Source organism: Mycetomoellerius zeteki, unplaced genomic scaffold (genome assembly GCF_001594055.1).
Source record: "Mycetomoellerius zeteki isolate Tzet28-1 unplaced genomic scaffold, Tzet1.0 scaffold291, whole genome shotgun sequence".
NCBI lineage: Eukaryota > Metazoa > Arthropoda > Insecta > Hymenoptera > Formicidae > Mycetomoellerius > Mycetomoellerius zeteki.
In genome coordinates this window covers 138631-157713 of record NW_017257273.1, presented here as the reverse complement: position 1 = coordinate 157713, position 19083 = coordinate 138631, and the positions used below count along the sequence as shown (strand labels likewise).

General features: G+C 40.2%; 1 protein-coding gene across 1 annotated transcript; it reads right to left on the bottom strand.

Moving 5' to 3' along the window:
- Positions 1-471: 471 nt before the first annotated feature.
- On the bottom strand, positions 472-17335 carry trx (histone lysine N-methyltransferase trithorax). Its single transcript, XM_018450671.1, is given in 11 exon segments — positions 472-5125; positions 5391-5537; positions 5654-5816; positions 6129-7668; positions 7670-12659; positions 12758-13153; positions 13254-13415; positions 13677-14110; positions 14186-14749; positions 14849-16280; positions 17073-17335. Coding segments are annotated over 11 exon segments (10167 nt in total). The 5' UTR covers positions 17238-17335; the 3' UTR covers positions 472-4951.
- Positions 17336-19083: the final 1748 nt, after the last annotated feature.

The following is a 19083-nucleotide window of genomic DNA, read 5'->3' as shown; positions in this document are numbered from 1 at the left end:
TCGTGTAAAATAATTTTAAAAAAATATATATATGCATACATTAAAAGAAACGTACACAGCGAAAAAGTTTGCCGTAACGTGAATACCAAGAAGCCTCAATATAATAAATTAAGTATCAAGTGATTCTAACTATATACAATTTTCCTCGATTTGAGTTAAATTCTGAGAATTAAATTAAGATCTACGTTAAAGAGAAATTGACGTTTCGCATGATGTATGTTTTCATGTTTTTTTAATTTATGCGAACTCGGTATTTGAGGACGATATATCAAGGCATCAGTCTATAATCATGCCGTACACACGATGCCGTCTACCACACATAGACACACACAAATTACTATTACACAAAAGAGAGGAATACATCGCGTATGGCAAAATGTACAACACACACATGTTTCTCTCATATTTCCACTTCTGTTTTTATTTTGTTAATTTTCTCGTATAATATATACTAACAAAACATTTAATTACAAAACATGGGCATATCTGTGTGTTTTGTGTGTGTGTATGTACGAGTACGTGTCTTGTGATGAAAGCAGCTATGTGTTCTTTTTCTATGCGGTACGCATACCTTTTCTGGTTAATGTAGATATTACGATTAAACTTCATAAGTTTTCTACGATAAGTAGATGGATTGATAACGACAATTTACACGCAAAAAACGTGTGGCAAATGCCCCCTGTCCGTCCCGTTATCGTCATCCCCCCATTCCTTCGTTTTCATAATATCGTTCCTCGTTCGTTCAATTAATCGCATTCATTTAATCGCGAGTCAGGTTTCCATGGTCGGGCCTCATTTACCGAAATTCTTCTCTCTCTCTCTCTCTCTCTCTCTCTCTACAACCTATATCCGTCATAAATATGCAAACGCAAGAAGGGATAAAAACGCTACTGTAATATGCGATAATATTATCGTACTTCGATATTAGTTATAAATAGTTTTTTAATAATTATTTGTCCAAACACTGAATATTTTACAACAGCCATCGAATCTCAACTATTTGTAACTCTATTTAAACAGTTTGCAACTTTTACAGTTCATCATTCATTTTTTTTTCAATTTCACTTTTAATATTATTATGCGTATAGCACGTGTCTGATCCAATATCATATCAATAATAGGGATATATCATAAATTTTGTAATTTCCTAAAAAATATTCTCTAAAAAATATGTCGACCTAAAGATTATTATGACTGATAATCACAGACAATTTTTTCAATTTTTCTTTTTCTCTTTCATACCATCGTCGAGTTTGTCAGTAATTGTTATATTTATCTTCCCTCTTACTTTTCTTTTAAACAAGTACAATATTTCAAAATTCTACACTTTGTTTAAACGTTAGAATAGTAGGTTTATACACGTTTTAAGAAGCGTTTTATATTTCAATTTTTCTCCCGTTTCCTCTTCAATTGCTTAAATTGTAATATTTTATTAGTTTTCTTAGTTCATCCTTTTCTCAAGAAGAAAAAAAGATCTAAAGAGCGCAATGAGACCAAATTTCTGGTTGAGAGATCGCAATTAGCGCGACGATGCGCCGAAACTGTCGTGTCGCAAGAACGCGGTAATACACATCGCGCGCTCGTCACGTTTCCGCGAAATCACTTAATCACTCGCAATTTTAAACGCAACGCTGAAATGCGATGTCCGTACGGATTCGAATCGTTCGGAGCGAATCTATCTGTCGAGAGGTAAAACATGCGTAAAAGTCGGAGAGAAACAATCTACCTATTACATCTATACATTAGTATCATTTTTTTTCCTTTAATTATTGGTAAACTACTTAAACAGTTTATTCATCGTACCGTTTCTTCGGATGTTCTTTTTTTTACACGCAGCGTTACTTTTGAAAGGTGCTGATGGGTGTAGTAAACAAACGGTGCTTAATATGCCCAAATACGAGTGACTTGAGTAGTGATGTATTATGCTTTCTCTTTCTCGTTTTTTGTGTGTGTATAGATTATAATTAATAGCGATGATGATAATAATAATAATAATAATAATGAAGGCTGTATGCGTAATACTAAGGAGGGTCGTACACCCTTTTTACGCAGTTTAAAGAGTAGTTTAAAAAGACACAGAGTATGTTCCAGAAAGCACCTGATAGATATTCGTCCGAATTCATCAGGTAAGGATTATTAGCAGACAAGTAAATCTCTCTCTCTCTCACACACACACTCTCTTTCACACATACGCTTTTCATCTTACGCTACAAGCATACGTCCAAACTGTTCGATACTTTTTGCTGAAGTACTCGCGTGGGTACTTTACAGAAGTCGGTGATACAAATAATGAAAAGGGAACGATGTACTGAGAAATTTAAACCTATTCGCGATTGTATAAATGAAATCGGACAATGATGGATGCTTACAGCTTACAATCATAATACAGAGCGATGTAAAAATCGAGTTGATATATGTATGCCTACAGAGAATACACCTTGTAAAGCCCAAATGAATTCTGACGTCCGATTATTCTAGCGTAACAATCAGGAGGCTGTAATCGAATTAAAGATACACGATTGCTCGTTTGTTAGAATAAAAAAAAAAGGATTTGATCCTTGTATCCGCGTTAATCAATGTGACTACCATATATGTGCACCGGTCCTAAATCGTTCAGTTTACATTAGTACTTTTTCGTCAACCCTAATACCATATCGTTTATAATCAATAAATATCAATAAAATATCTAACATTGTTATATTTTCAAGTAAGTTACCATCCTTACTAGTCGTATTACTTTTCATGTACAGATTAAAATTAATTATCATTATATTAACAATATTCATCTCCTCGAATATAATAGTCATTAATTATCGATAATTATAATATTAAAAAAAAGATTCACAAAATATCTAAAAGATGGCAATTTCACGTGACCAGAACAGGTTTCCGTTTTCCCGCGATTTTATAACTTTTTACAACTCAGCATACGCGCTTTGTACCAAACCAGGCCGATTAAAATCGCAGCACGTCTGACATTATTCGTGTGCTCAAATAATGCGCTCCTATGTGTGTGCCACCATTTCACCCCTTTATATTATCTCTTTAAATAATTCACGATCAATATTCTTCGTATAACGCATTTCTTATTATTATCAAACACTTCCGCACTGCAACCTTACTATCTCTTACTCTAGGCCATTTTTTCATGAAAAGTGCACTTAACGGTGTCCATGGAGCACCAAAATTTAAGGGACTACCACCTCGGCAGAAATTGATTAATCGCGCTAAAATACGATGTAATTGTATCGGAGGGCGCTGTGCCACGCGCCGTTGCGGTTGTGTTAGTTTCGAATATAAAATATCATTTGCGTAAATATATATATCTAAATCTATCACCGGGTGAAAGCGTAGGTACATGTAAAAGTAAGGCAAAACTGGACTTCACAGAAGGGTATTGGTACGGAATATATGGTATATATATATCCGTAAAAATGTAAAATATATATTCCTATAAAAGCATCTCTAATATATTTCCTATTATAGGAAAATATCACAAACGTTCGCCGGAGAAACGTATCCGGAGACGTTTATCCCAAACAATGCATAAATCTTCGTCGATTCGATCGACGAACAAACCGATTTTTCGATTAAAAAAATTCTTTTAAAAGAATTATTAAAACTGTTAACGCTTCTATTCAATACTCGCCAAATAAAATGTCATGTCTCGTATCATTCAGATAATAAAATTCGGATAATAAACTCGATGAATATGATCTTGGCAAGGTGGAAGCACAAATATAGACGCGATATTTTAAAAAAATATACAAAAAGGAAAAGAGGGCAAATAATATCGAACTCGCGCCATTCATTTTTACACTGAATAAATAGCTTGTTCTGGAAAGCAAATATTCTCTAGTCAATGATGCCATGTGTATAATAAAACATAAAATCGTATCAATGTCTGCCAAAGTAGGTACACCTTCGAACAATATCCTGCTGTAGGAGACTGTTCTCGCTTGCCATTCTCTATCTCTCTCCTTAATACCTACATTCCTAACTTAAGTTAAAACTGATTTGCTGTACTTACATCAAAGACGATATATCTAGTCTAACAATTACATATTTTACAAAAACATTTGAAATCTGGCCCTACAGTAGACATGAAATGTCACGAAGTTAGTCATACACTGTACACTAAATTTAAAATTTACAAATCATCTAAATATACAATTGTCGCGTATTTCATGTTCACGTGCTTGACAAGATCTTTTATACACTATGCTTGCGTTATTTTTATCTTGTGATATTTGAAAGAAATATAAGTGGCTTTCAGAAAGCTACGATCATTATCGAAAATCCGCTATTATACTTTCTCGTAGTATTCTTGCGGCATTATTTTCCATTTTCCATTTTCATCCTTATGATGACATTCGTCTAAGGGAGAGTTTATTTTCAAATCCGATCAAAGCATCGAGAGATCCAGATCATGCAAAAATTATGCGAACTAAGGAGCTCTCGCATTTAGTGTAAAGTGTAAGATAACTTGTACACTTAAGCCTCAACAGTAGATAATACGTAGAGTCTAAAAGTCGTGCGAGAAAGCACAGGCGTGAATAAAATAACACTTTCACAAGTCTGAAGCGCGTTAGTAAAACGCACGACTTTGTCGGATACAAAAGCAGGATATACTCGAATGGTTTATTGCTATAGGTATATGTGTAAATATACCCCCCGTTAAATCAACTACAGGAACGTAGCTGTCTAAAGTAACATCGTCGTAACCGCTGTGCTTCGCGTATTACGTCTGGCCTTCTAATATTTAAAATGTATAATCTATGTTCTTTTATAGTAATAAAAAGCTGCAATCTCTGAAAATAGTTTGATGATGAGTAAAATGAATAACATTCAATAAAACGAATCCTATTCGAAAGCGCGCGCGCAATTATAGCACATATTTTATTTCTTTGTCTTCGGTCGGCTGCTTAAGATAAGCTGTATATACGCAGTCTCAGTTGAGGTATTTGCGACATTTGCGAGAACCGCAAGTACACGGGATCTTGATATCCTCGAATGGAAATTTGTAGTCATATGTCAACTCCTCCCCTTGAATGATGCGACGAAGAGCAAAAATCAGTATGTGTTTCTTACCTAGTATGTCCACCACTCGCGAGTAGCAATTTGGCTATAACATACATATTTTCATATAATACATATTTATCAAAAATTTTAATGTGATGATTATAATAATATTAACGTAATGTTTAATTATATATATTACATAATCAAATTATAGAAAGTGCAATTTAAAATAATTAGATTTTTATATATTTAAAAACATTTATATACAAATAGAGCAATGTTATTAGATAATAATAAAAGCTTTTGTCAATTTGTAGTATTAGGTAAATTTTTGTTTTTTTTTAATAAAGAAAAGAAATCTCCTGTACCTCGCATGAATGATTGATAAATCTAGCTGCATTTCCCTTCATAGTAGCATCAACAACTAGATGATCGTCGATTTTAAACATATAACAGCCTATATTCTTGCTGTCATAATACTTTTCTCTTTTGTCGGTCAAGGAAGATCGAATAACCTAATGATAATCAATAATTTTAATGATTATAATAATAATAATAATAATAGCGATATCGATTACAAGTATCGTGACATGATCTTTTAATATGTGAATATGAATAGTTTGCTACTTACTTCACCGGCGTATTCGATGACCATCTCACCAGGCTCGATATCTCTCAAACAAAACAGTCCTCTACCATGTATATGGGAATAATACACACCAACAGATGCTTTTGATGTTTCCTTAAGTATTCTAAAGCGCATTGCCATAGGCAAATTGGTACTCACGGCTCGCCTGTAACATTATTCATCACAACGTTTTATTAAATTATTAATAATAACACTTGTTTATTTTTCATATTACAGATTCTATTTATAGTCTAAAGAAGTATAACTTATACTCAATATATAACGTATATAAAAAAATGTGATTATTAAAATAAAAAATGTAAATACATCACACCGATGATGCACAAGATCATTAAATTGAAAACGTTAAAACTCATTGATAATCAAATATCAGAAATTATAAATTATTCACAAGAAACAATTATAAAATGCATGCAATTTTGTTTTTACATTGTACAAGCGTGGTGGTGAATTTTACCTAGACTCTGTTTCCGATATTGTAATTATATTAGGATGCGGTCTATGCTGCGACGCCAACCAGCTAAACATGTCGTGTACTTTCCTGCCTTTAAAAGGCTCTGCTCGTGCCGCTCCGTTGGCACACGCTGCCGGCAATTCGTTTTCCATCTCGTCGGGTTTTGGCGGCTCCAACGTATGGAATTTGGGCTTATACTTGCTACATCTGTTGACGCCCGGCAATTGTTCGATCAGATAGATAGCCGCATTATTCTCCAAACCGAGACCCTCGGACAACGGATTGTGAGGTAGAGGAGACAAGTTATGAATTTTGCGCGCATTCTGCACCGCCTGATACACCGTCTCCCAAACCTCGGTCATAGACGAGGCAGTGTGGGTAAAGCCATCTTGCGACTTGATCTCATACATTAAGATGGGTCCCTTCGAACAGTTGTGCATTTGCGGCGGATTCTGGTGCGGATTGTTTCGCAGCGGTCTAATTGATTTCGTCACTATTCTCGGTTTCTTGACAGCTACGGGCGGCGCTTTTGCCTTAAGTATGTTCACTTTCGCGTCCATAGGCTTCACCTTGTCCTCGAGCTTGTTTGCTTTGAGCGTAAACGTTTTGATCGGCAACAGTTGTAATGACGCAATCTGAGGTACCTGTTTTGATGGTAATATCTCCACAGATGTTACTTGCGGTGTTTTTTTGCTCTGAGTGACTGCCTTCATGTTGCGCGTGATCTTGTAAGAACCGTCCTGTAACTGTTTCTGCAGCACTATCTTCAACGATGTGTTTTGTAGCTTCTCCTTATCAAGTTCCAGTTTGAAATTCTCCTTTACCTTCTCTATAGTTTCTGTATTCAGCTTGATATTGTCGGTGATATTGCTGAGTGTGGTTTCAGGTTTTTTTATTTGCACGATCTGCTCTATGATTTCCTTCTTTGACTCTACAATTTCCGGTTCGGCTGGCTTGATTACCGGTTTCGTCGGCTCTTCGATCGCCAAATCGTCTTTCTTTGCCGGATCTTGCTTAAGCGTCACCGCCTGCATTGGCAGCACCCTGTTCATCGGTCTACTAGTCGGCATGTTATTCGTCGGCATCGTAATTTTATTCTGTACGGAGTTGGAATTGGAGACGACGATTGGGCTATTATTGATGCCTGCGTTCACAACAGAGTTCGGATTCAACGCGGTACCGCTACTATAGCTTTTATGTACGCTATTTACATCGTGATTTGACTTATGATTTAAAACTAGATTCCGTTGCGTAACATAATGATTCGATAGAGGTGGTATCTTAGATGATATGCTAGATTTGATCATGCTAGTGTTCTCCGATACGTGTTTCGAATCGAAGTATGGTCGCACACTGTTGCTCATCGGTTGCTCCGCGCCGAACAACGGCTCAGTGATCTTCCAAGCAGTTCCATGATTCGCCTGAACCGAATGCGTGACTGGACTGGGTCTCACAGCGACACGAGGTATCGTTGGCATTGCATGAGGTGGTAGTACCGATGATGGTGGCGGCGGTAACGGCGATGGAGGTGTTGATGGTTTTTGTCGGCGTCATTACGCTTATCGACGTCGCGTTCGATGAGCACACATCTGCTACTTGAATCGATGCCATTGGATGCTCTATGGTTGCATTTTGACACGGTACTGGTGCCACGACGTTACACGCGATGCCACCGTAAGCTCGGTCCTGAGATGTGGCGGAAATGTTGATTTGTGGTGGCGTTACAATTGGTTCCACTGCTAGCGTTGATGCTGATATTGATATTGGTGCTGGCATTGATACTGGTGTTGGTATTGATATTGGTGTCGGTATTGATACTGGTGTTGGTATTGACACTGGTGTTGGTATTGACACTGGTGCTGGTATTGATGCCGATGCTGGCATCGGTGCCGACGCCAATGTTGGTGCTGGTGATGGTACCGGAGCTGCTGCTGGTGGTAGCGGCGGCGCCGATTGATTCACCACTACATAAGGCACTCCGGACATGTTGGACATGCCACTCACATTCTGCATACTCGCTATGTTAGGTACGCCAGCTATGTTGGGCATACCAGATATGTTCGGCATGCTCGATACATTCTGCATCGTTGTTACAGTAGGTACGCCCGGCATAGCTTGTACATCCACGATAGGCTCCATCAGCTTAGACGCTTGAAACACCTGTGTTGTTGTTTGGTAACTGCTGGCCAATACTTGTGGCACGGTGCCCGCCATGAATTGGCTAGACGACATCACGGTATTGCTTACGATTGTCTCCAGACCATAGTACATTGGTTGATTCGATACGAACATACCGCCAGTTGGATCGGTGAACATTTCCAAAGTAGGCGTAGAGCTCAACAGCAATTGCTCCGACGATATAACACCACATTGGATCGCATTGGGTTGTTGCTGTATGATGGTACCTAATACAGTAGGCTGTGTCTGCGCAATCTGCACGCTCGGCAATATCGATATACCACCGTTTTGTAGCAGCAGATTGTCGGTGGACGGTGCCTGTATATAGGTGCCTGGCACCAAGGAATTTGCAGTGATCAGCTGCGGCTTGAAACCGGTCTCGTGTTGCCCGTCACCTATCGTCGTGATGTATTGTAAATTTTGACCGGATTGTTGCTGCAGTGCTTCCACATAAGCGGACACGATGCCCGGTGATGCCACTTGCTGAAGGATCACTGTGGGCGGTCTCGGGGTAGTCTGATGTAGCTGGATTACCGGTGGACCGTTCGACATCGCTGTCGGTTGAAATTTGACATTGTGCGCGACATTTTGCGACGACTGCATCACGTTCTTCAGAACATGTTGCTGCGGCTTGATGTTCTTGATCTTAGGCTTGGCTACCCGTAAATTCTTCTTGGAAGAGGTTCGGGTGATCTGTGCGTTCGTTTGCATAGACTCTTGCGCGGTTTGTACGCCCATGGACGAAAAACTAGGCGACATTTCCGGGCTTGGGACGGTCTGCGAGCTCGTGCTGTCCGGCGAATTCATCGGCGTGTTCACGATACCATGCGCCGTAACGTTAGAGTCGCTGGAGATGGACGGTGGATCTGTGATCTCCGTTATCTGCACTGTGCTTTCCTGAGGAGGTAATACTGCTGGGTTCGGCAGAGTGGTGGTTCTACGGGTGTATTGAGTCTGTACGATCACGTCGTTGGACGTTAATACTGTCTGGTGTACGGTCTCGACGGTGGCGTGTGTCGCATGAATTTGCGGCGTGATGATCGCTTGGGCGATCGGTTCAATCATACTCGGATGGGGTGACGCCACGGATGCCTCGATGGGTGATGTCGCTTGAATGTCCGTGTAATCGGTTGTTAGAGTGTGGCCCTCGGATGGTGAAAGCGTGATAAATTGCGATGACACGGAACCCATATTTGGGGAAAACCCCGACTCTGGCGACGCCAGCTTGTTGTCCATGGTCTCCGAGTCGCTATCACTGGTGATCATAGTATCGCAGTTGTCCAGATGACGATTGTAACTCTCTTCGTTGCGATACGTGAGGCCACACCTCTTGCAAGTGACGTCGATATCCTCGAACGGCGACGACTCGTATGAGGCATGAAGTAACCTTTCATGCGCTATCATATGTTGCGACGAGACGCACTCGTCGTCGCTCGAGATATCGCCTGCACCATCCACCTGTGGGATCTGCAGATTCACTTTGAGATTCTTCTCCTTGAACAAGACTTCCGCCTTGTGCGAGGTACACCTAATGATAGGTGCGGTTATGAGGTTGCTATTGCCATTCTTCATTTTTTTATCACAGTTACTTGACACATGTGATCTGATGAAACCAAAGATACGCTTCGAATGTAAAAGATTTAAAGGCCGCGTGTATAAGCCAAGTTCCATTTCCGAGCTTGGCTCGCTCGCGTCAGACGAGTGCTCATCGTTAATGCCGTCTAATTGCGGGATCGATAATGATTCGGACGTTTGAAGACTCGTGCTTTTCTCCTCGGCATTGTATTCTGGTGAACTGCACTCGCTGGCACTATTAGCGTCAACCGACCCGTCGACCTGCACTATTCGCGGTTGCTGTTGTCTTGGATGCCAGAGCAGTCTCTTGTGTTCTTTCACGTCGTCCCTGGCTGGCAACACGCGGCGATTTAATCCAGCAGAGTCCTCAATACAGTACTTTAACTCGCGCACGGAATCGGATAGTATGTTAGGCGTGTTTCCTCTTCCCACAGTGACCATAATACTCTCCGGGATTCTCAATTCATGAAACATCGACGTGCGTTCGTTTTGTGCATCAAGAACAATAAGACCAGTTTCACTGGACTTGGTACTGGATGGATTTCGAGGCAACTTTCGTCTTTTTATGTTAGAACCGTAAGTGTTGTCTAGCTTGCAGCTCCATGTGAGACTACAGGAACGCTGATGATGCCTCTGACCGCCGACGATCAGCGGATTGTTCGACATCACCTCTGATTTGGATCGTTTCAGTTCTCTACCGCCACGTTTCTGGCTTTTTGAATTAAATAAGTCATCCATGAGGTCCTGCATCGCAGTCTTTGCTTCCAACCGTACCCAGAGGTCATTGTGCGCTCCTAATTCCAATAGAGATGAATCTATTTTGGAGATCTTGCTTTCCGACGGTTTTATCGTCTCTTCGACTTCTGATGACAACATATCATCCTTAAATAAATCCGTGCTGAAAGAGCCATCATTCTTTAAATCCATGGCTAAAAAATCCTCGTACGACATCTTTGGAAAAATGTCTTGCATGGAAATTCCGTCTAACAGGTCGTGTGGCAAATCCTCAAATATAGCCTCCTTCAATTCCGGCGGTAAAAGATCTGTATTGTTCTGCTCCGCTAAATTCTCATCAACTTCTTTGTTACACACGAAATCGATGAGTGCATCTAGAGTTTGTTTGACGACCAAATATGTACCGTCTGTCGGTACTTCATCTTTTTCCTGCTCCTTGCTATGATCGATGGTGATGTTATTCTCCATGTCGGACGAGACGTCCGGCATATGTACCTGCACATAAGTTCTAATGTAATATCTCACGATCTTGTAAGGATTCACTGTGGACCAGTAAAGTCTAGAACATTTGTAATCGCATGGTATTATCTTCTCAGCTGTATCAGAGAATTCCGGAATGACGGTGCCCAAACAGTCAACCATCAAAGAACCTATCATTAACTTAACTTTGTTGGGCTCGGCAAATTTCTTTTTCTTTCGATCCAACTCCACATACACAGGTCGTTTCAAACTAAACTCATTCTCGTTCTGCAGAGACTTACAGACGTGACTCGTATTCGAATGTGAGATGCAAAATACAGTTTTGTCGTCGTTGAAAGCGAGTCCGACGTTCCTCGCGCATGGAAAATGAAAAGTATTGCTGCAATTCTTCGCGCAACATCCGATGCTCGCGCCCTTCTTACCGCACTCGGAGCAGCGAATCAAACGACCCCTCGAAATGGCACTGTGAACATTCTGCAGTGAGCCATCAATTTCCTCAAACACCTCGTTTGACCATAGCGCGCAATTCGCGTGTACCCATTCATTCTGCCCACAATACAATAACCTTCCCTCTTTTGTCTCGTGCCCATCGCCCAAACCCTTGCATAAACAACACGATCTGCTGTCCTCGACGTGAATATTATATAAATTCGCTGTTTTTGCTGCGATTGCTTTCGGTGCTTTCATCACTTCCTCCTTCCACGCCTCCAGAATAGGATCGTCAAACTTTGTTGTCAGAGCAATGTCTTCGCCAACGTCTTTAGTAGCCGTTAACGTATCATCGTTGTCGTCGCTGCTCTTAAAATTCTTCGGAGTAAACCATGGAAAAACCTCTTGTAGAATATCATGATACGTTTCTATCAGATCTCTTGAATCGACACGGTTGATTACGTGCATCATATCACAATGAAATTGTAATAACGATTTGTACTCGTTACTGTTTACCTTACGTTTTACAGACATTAAAGTGGGCGAGGGCCTTGCGATGATTTGCTGCTCGGAACAGTGGCATTCCGTGACATCGGTTGAAGAAACTGACGAATCTTGATTTGACCAGTCTTTTCTCTCATTATCTTGAGAGAGATTATCCTTCGGAAGGCAGTTTTTCACCCTAACCGAGCATTCTTTTAGATGGAATTTCTGTCGTAGTCGTCGCAGACCTTTTCTAACGGGACCGTCTATTGAATGTTCTTCTAAATCAGGCTTATTCGTACCATCCCTATAATTGGCATCTTTCATACAGTTCGTTTCGTTTTTGTCTTCTTCAGGAAATTCAAGTTTTCTCACACTCGAAACGGGCCTGCAAAGGCACTCCTTTCTGGGACTCCACTTGAGAGCCGTGCAAATCTTGCGGTTTTTACTCAGAGATTTTATCACCCCGATGAAACCCGCCTTCAGTTCCGCTTCTATGGCATTCCTCCAGATAGAGGAACTCGAATTGGAAGAGCATTGGCTACATGTGAATTCAATCGAATCAGGCAGGTAACTAAGTATCTGGTAACGCTCATCGGAAAGGCCTTCACAACGGGCATGTACCCAGCAGGAACACTCGCTACATTCCATCATCTAAAAGAACGTGTGCGATCATAATATAAATTGCAAATATGAAACAAATTTTACGATTGTGAACTTATTTTATATCAAGATTACGTGTATATACTCACCTTTGTGTCAAAATCGTTCTCGTTATAACATCTCTGACACAAAGGACAATAGTTTCCTTGTTGTCTTAACTTAAAGCACATAGAGCAGAGAGGTAAGTTACCAACGTGAACGTTAACGCCCTCGCTACCACAGCTTTTACATTTAATACAGCTCTGACAAACATAAGGTCGATCGGGACTGTACAATCTGGAGCTAACACCGGACTTTGACAAACATGAATGGTGAAACGACTGACGACAACGAATGCAGGATAATTTCGGACCGGATCTGAGATGGCAGGACTGACATATCGTACACCGGGGACAACACCAGTTTGGCTGTGCACAAGCATTCCATTCACTGGGTTCCAAACAGAAGGCATGGTATGGCTCGCAACAGCATTGACAGTGGATCAACTGTAAAGAAGGATTGTTGATAGTTCTCGAAGAGAAGGCGTATTACTATTACATGTACACTTGTTATCCTTCTATAACTGATATTTCATACGTTACTTACCGGCTCTTTACCAGCGCTTCCGCACAGATAACAAATAGCAGGTATATGAAATAGCTCAGAACCGATAAGAGCGAAACCCTTAGCTCCGACCTCGGAAGGATCGTATTGCTCCCAGAAATCTATGGAAACTGTATATACAGTATCCACAGCTGCCTTAGACACCTACGACAAATATATTATTCACATCACTTTACTTTCTACTTTATATCACATTAATTTATGAACTGAATTTAAGTTTGTAGCAAGTTTTATATTTAATCAAATAAACGGAATACCAACTTACAAATATACAAAAAGTAACTTATATGTAAATGTCATACAAGCAAAATAGAATCTCTCATCCAATATGTCATTGACAAAATAAATATTGATATGGCGTATACTTAGGTCACTTCCTTCGATTATGCCTGAAAGATATCTTACCCCTGGAAAATGCAACGTTGACACACTCTGTTGCGGTTTTCCTCTTCTCGAATGAGACTGTTGTACCGTGTGAACGCTGAGATTTAAATTATTATCTTCATTGTGCTTTTGTATTTCCTTTTCTTTTATAATATCATCTCTCTTTTCTATTCTTTCAATTTCTTTCACTGTCTTTGGAATGTTTTTGCCATGTTCGTTGTCTTCTTTCGCGTCTACAGTAGGAAAAGTTGCAATGGGTTGTCCAAGTGCGACACTGGCGCTTCGACAAACATGCTTAACTCTCGGTCCTTTCAACTCAAGTCTCTGTCTAAGAGATTGCGAATGTTGGCTGCCAGACGAAGAAGCAACCACTGGATTTTTAATTTTCTTCCTTACCTTAATCCTGTTATTTTTCCTTCGTTTTTTATTAGGCGATATACTCATCGAAGAATCAACTGTAATAAAACATGTCGTAAGTACAAATAAACAACGCGAGTTCAAAAAAGCATTTATAAAATAACTTGTCTTACATTTATCTATTTTTGTATAGAGAAAACCTCCAGTACCCTGATAACTCGTCTTATGTCCCATTTCAAAATTTCTCCAACTCATAGCAGACTTAAATAAATTTCTTTCCGAGCTATCTTCCGCAGGCCAACTGAGTTTAGACGAGCACAACTTTTGTCCTTGACCATCCTCGTCTTGACCAAGTGGCAGAGAAATACTTAAAGGGTCTCTCATTAATGGTGGTAACAATGCGTTTAAACCTGTTCTCAAAGGAGATGGAATGTTATAACATTTCAAACACATTTTTAACCAACACGCCGGGCATCTGGCTTTATAAACGCATCTCATGAGATTCCATTGTTGACTCCTCACAACAGGTGGAACTAAACACAAACCGTCCCCTTTATGACACTGAAGAATGGGAAGAACATTATTTGAGGATTTAGCACAAGCCTGACGTTTGATCATTTTGCTTATAAACTTTCGACAAGATTCGCAACTGTGAATACCAAATTTGCGTGCCTGTTTCACGAATCGATAAAATCGCACTGCTCCGCAAACACCACATTTTATAGTACCTGTTAATCCTAAAACGAAAAATAATCATATTTAGAAATAGGACAGTTTATTGAAAGTACATGTGTAACAAATAGTTACAAAATTGCTATAAAGTGTAAAATATATACCTAAATTAGTGCTTCCTCCCATAGTGTTACTGGTACTCGTTGTTGAAAATGGTCCTTCTGTTCCAGCTAGACATTTATTATCCAACTTTAATCTTGCTTTTCTTAATATAACTTTCCCGCCATGGAGTTTCATTCCGCTGAAATCGGATGGCTCGCCTTCCGAGTGATTGCTGTGCTCGCTTTCGCTTTCAGATAAATTGTTTTCCGTCTCAAAACTGTTGAATGTACTAACCGCAGTTTTATTACCATGTCCAAGCTGATTCTCAGTTTCTGCACAGCCACCTTCTGTCAATCCTGCACCACTGTCAAAGCTTACCTGATTATTAATTAAATCGCTCGCTATTTCATTTTGAGTTCCTGATCTCGTCTGAACTCTGGAAGACTCGAAGTGTGGAACATTGGAATCGGGAAGAACTTTTGTAGGAATAGAAATCTGTTTCTGATTTCTGGAAATTGTTGATTTCACAGTTTGTGTCGTTCTGCTCGAGTTTTGTGAGCATTCTTGATTACTATTAGAATTGTCAGATGTGCTGTTTGATACTTTATTTTTACATGATATAGTATGAGGTTTCTTTACTTCTCTATGAGCTGGTTTTGATATTTGTGTGTTTTGTACAGAATTCGCTGATTTCTCTATATTTTTTACTGATTGAGTTATCTCAGCATTGGAGTCTACACTCTGAATCACCCTTTTTGGCTTGCTTCTTGCCTCTTTAAATTTTGTACACAACTTACTAACAGTATCCCCTTTCAATTTTGATTCCAAGTTGCTAAGCTTATCTGAATTTAATTTAGTCTTTTTTACGTGTACACCAATTTCATTCTCGCTATACTCCGTAGTAGAAATTTCTTCCAATTCCTCGATAAATCTTTTATTTGGTTTTATAACCCTTGATGAATGCACGCTGCGAACGGGTAAAACAAATTTTCTCACCGTGCTAGGCTTCTCTCCTGATTGCACTACCAAATTACGTGTATTATTTCCAGATTTCGCCCTTTGAAGCAATCTTTTTGCAGTACTGTTGCGTAACTGTCTGGTTCTTTGATGCTGATCTAAGATGTTGTTCACTGATTTTAGCACCGGGTTTTTCAAATAATTCGAAAATTTAATGTTCTTGCAATTCTTACGACTTTTTGCTCGGTGAATCTTTGAATGCTTAGTATTCGGATTTGTAACTGGTTGTAACCGGGTGACGTCTTTAACTGGTTTTGGATTTGAATTGGTAAACTTTTCTGTGCTGTTTTCGATGTCTGTAGGAGAATTTTTAACATCAATAACATCCTTCTTCGTGCTGGACTGTGGTGCAAGATTTTCGACTGTGACAGATGGCAATCTATCGCTTGTCTTCTCTGCATCATGTTGCTGCGTTTTTATATAAGATGCAGAAAGATTAGCCTCTTTAGTGCTAAATCCGTGAAATGGTGGATGTTCCTAAAGAAAAATCACCTAGATGAGTATTAGAAATAACAAACTATTTGACAATTAGAATCTATCGTAGTATAACTATATCTAAGCGTGTATATTTTGTATGTGCATGTATGTATGTATGTATGTTGTACAGTGAACAAACTACTTGTCAAACCATGAAAGTAAACAAATGACTAATAAATTTACTTTGTCTACACGACAACCTGCTTTCTGCAAAGTTTTATTCACAAAAAAAAAAACTGACAATCCAACATTCTTCCCAGCTGATAAGAAGTTACGGAGCAAGAATTGCAGAAGGCATATCTCACTGACATACTCCGTACCAAAAGCAGCCAGGACAAAATGTATAGAAATCTCTATAACTCGATCGACATACGGAAGGGGAGGTAATGGTAAATTGAGAAACGAATCACTGAACGGCAAGTAAAGGCCGCGAACGCGTCGCGCACCTGCCGTTCGACAATCACCGCGGTTGATCACCGCCGATAGGTTAACCCGCGCGCTACGTCGCGCCAAAGTTCGTCGTCGGGCCGCGTATCGCCAAGTCCACCGAGTGCGTGTCCTCGTGACGCTTGCCGGAGAATACGCGCGAGCGGCGAGACGCGGTGCGACGCGCGACGCGACGCTCGACGATCTCCCGCGACCTCGAGCAACGGCGACATGGTAGCGGCTACGATAACGACGGCAACGGTGGACGATGACGGTACGGTGACGCCGACGACGAAAGCGACGGCGACGGCGAAGGCGGACAGCGACGGCGGACGACTCAACGCGACGATCTTTTTTCCCCCTCACCTTCTCGTTGTCGCCGAATGTTTCGTTGAACAGGGAAAGTCCGTAGTAGATGTTTTCGGCGACAGTTACCGGATCGTTCTGCGCTGCCTCAGGCTGGCCCAGCACCTTGATCCGTTTCCTGGTGGCCGTCTTCGGCGGCTTCCCGGGAAACTTGGACCTTCCCATGTTCACCTGTTTTCAACGACGAACCTCAACCTCGCAGCGAAATTCCGCTTCCATTTTACTCGCGATTTGTGCCCACGGCCGAGAGGCGCACCGACTCTCTCGCGTTAACACTACTATACACCACCAACGTACGCTCTCCGATATACGTGCGCGCGCGCGAGCGCGCACACACACATACACACACACACAACAAATACGCACAGTATCACTAGCTCTGCTACGCGCATGAACACCATGAACACGGCCACCGCAGCCGCCGTGTTGCTCTCCGCGCTCGCAGTCTTTCGGCCCGCTGGCTCTTCGGCCGACATCGGCCGATGTCGGACGCGCTCGGACGCGGCCGCAAAATACGCGCGTACTTGTCAAACAGAGAACCTGGACTACCAAGGCGGAGTACGCCGTGTTGAAATACGGCTGCCGTCGCGCCGTCCGCCGCGCCGTCACGCTCTTTCTCGCTTTATGACAAATCCATCCTTCAGCATTCGGACCGCGACGTTCGTCCGAAATTTACAGAGCTTCCTATCGACGCTCCAATTTGCAATTTAATATTCGGCGACTGCTTAAATGATTTCTACGTTTGGCCGCGTCAATGGAAACGCGCCAAATGACGTAAGGTATATTCTCTTCTGCAACTGCGACTTCAAAAATTAAATTCATTTTGAGAAATATTCGTAAAATTACATCATATTTTTTAATTGATATCTATCCGGTTATAAAATTAAAATTTTAGGGTGCGATATTATTATGCAATATTATTATACGATATTATTATTAGAATATTCCGATTTTAACGTATTCATTTTTAATTGTACTGTTTCTTTACGTCGGATCACATCTCGCATTTGAATGTTTGGCGACATGAAAGAAGCAGTAAGGACGGTACGCAAGAAACGACGCGACTCGAATGAGGGAGGTCACGTGACCGCTAGCGAGAATCGAGCATCGAAAGGCGCGACTAGTTTGAACGCGCTCAACGTTTACATTTCGCGCGTTAACGCTTATTTTGACGAATATTTTATTTATGAGTTATTGCCTGCCAATAACTTGCCGACTTAAATATCGATTTTATAATCGTTTCCCTTGGATAAATCAAAGAATGCACGGGATGGAAAATAATAACTCAAGCTATTATTAAACAGAATAATTTGTGCTTGTTGAGCGTGATCTTAAATTTGTTTATTAAGATCGCGACTTATATCGTAATTATCGTAATAATACATAAAAATATCCGCTTTTCACCTTTCATATATGCAATTACGAAAGTAACTTCTAACACGCACAACTATACTTCACGCAACGTTCGGAGCACTGAGACCAATTATATGCCTTACTTCGTGCATAGTTCATTAAGTTGCTTTCGTACGTGCTCTATTAAGAGGTTAACGTACGAAAAGTAGTAAAACAATTGCTCAGAAAATATGCGTCGTGAGATAACAAAGATCGCAAATATACACACAGAAAAGTACGCAAGTAATAATTACTTGTTTCAAATATTTCAAAAGTTTATAGATCCGCAACCTATTATAAGTTCACCACAAGCATCAAATTTATTCAAAGTATATTCTGAATTCCAGTAAGTTTAATACTTCAATCAAGATCAAATTAAATCAAACAAATTAATTCAATTTACTTTATTATGTAATGTCACTTCTTCGATCAATTTTATAATGATCTACAAAATAAATTTGCGTTTTAAATACATAATAAACTTTTCTAAAATTTGTAATAAGTAGAGGAGAAGGTGGTATTATCTATTATGGCACTCCCAGTTACATTTAAGTACACAATAACTTTGTTAATAATAAATATTTAAGTTTAAAACTTGACAATTACATTCGCTAAAATG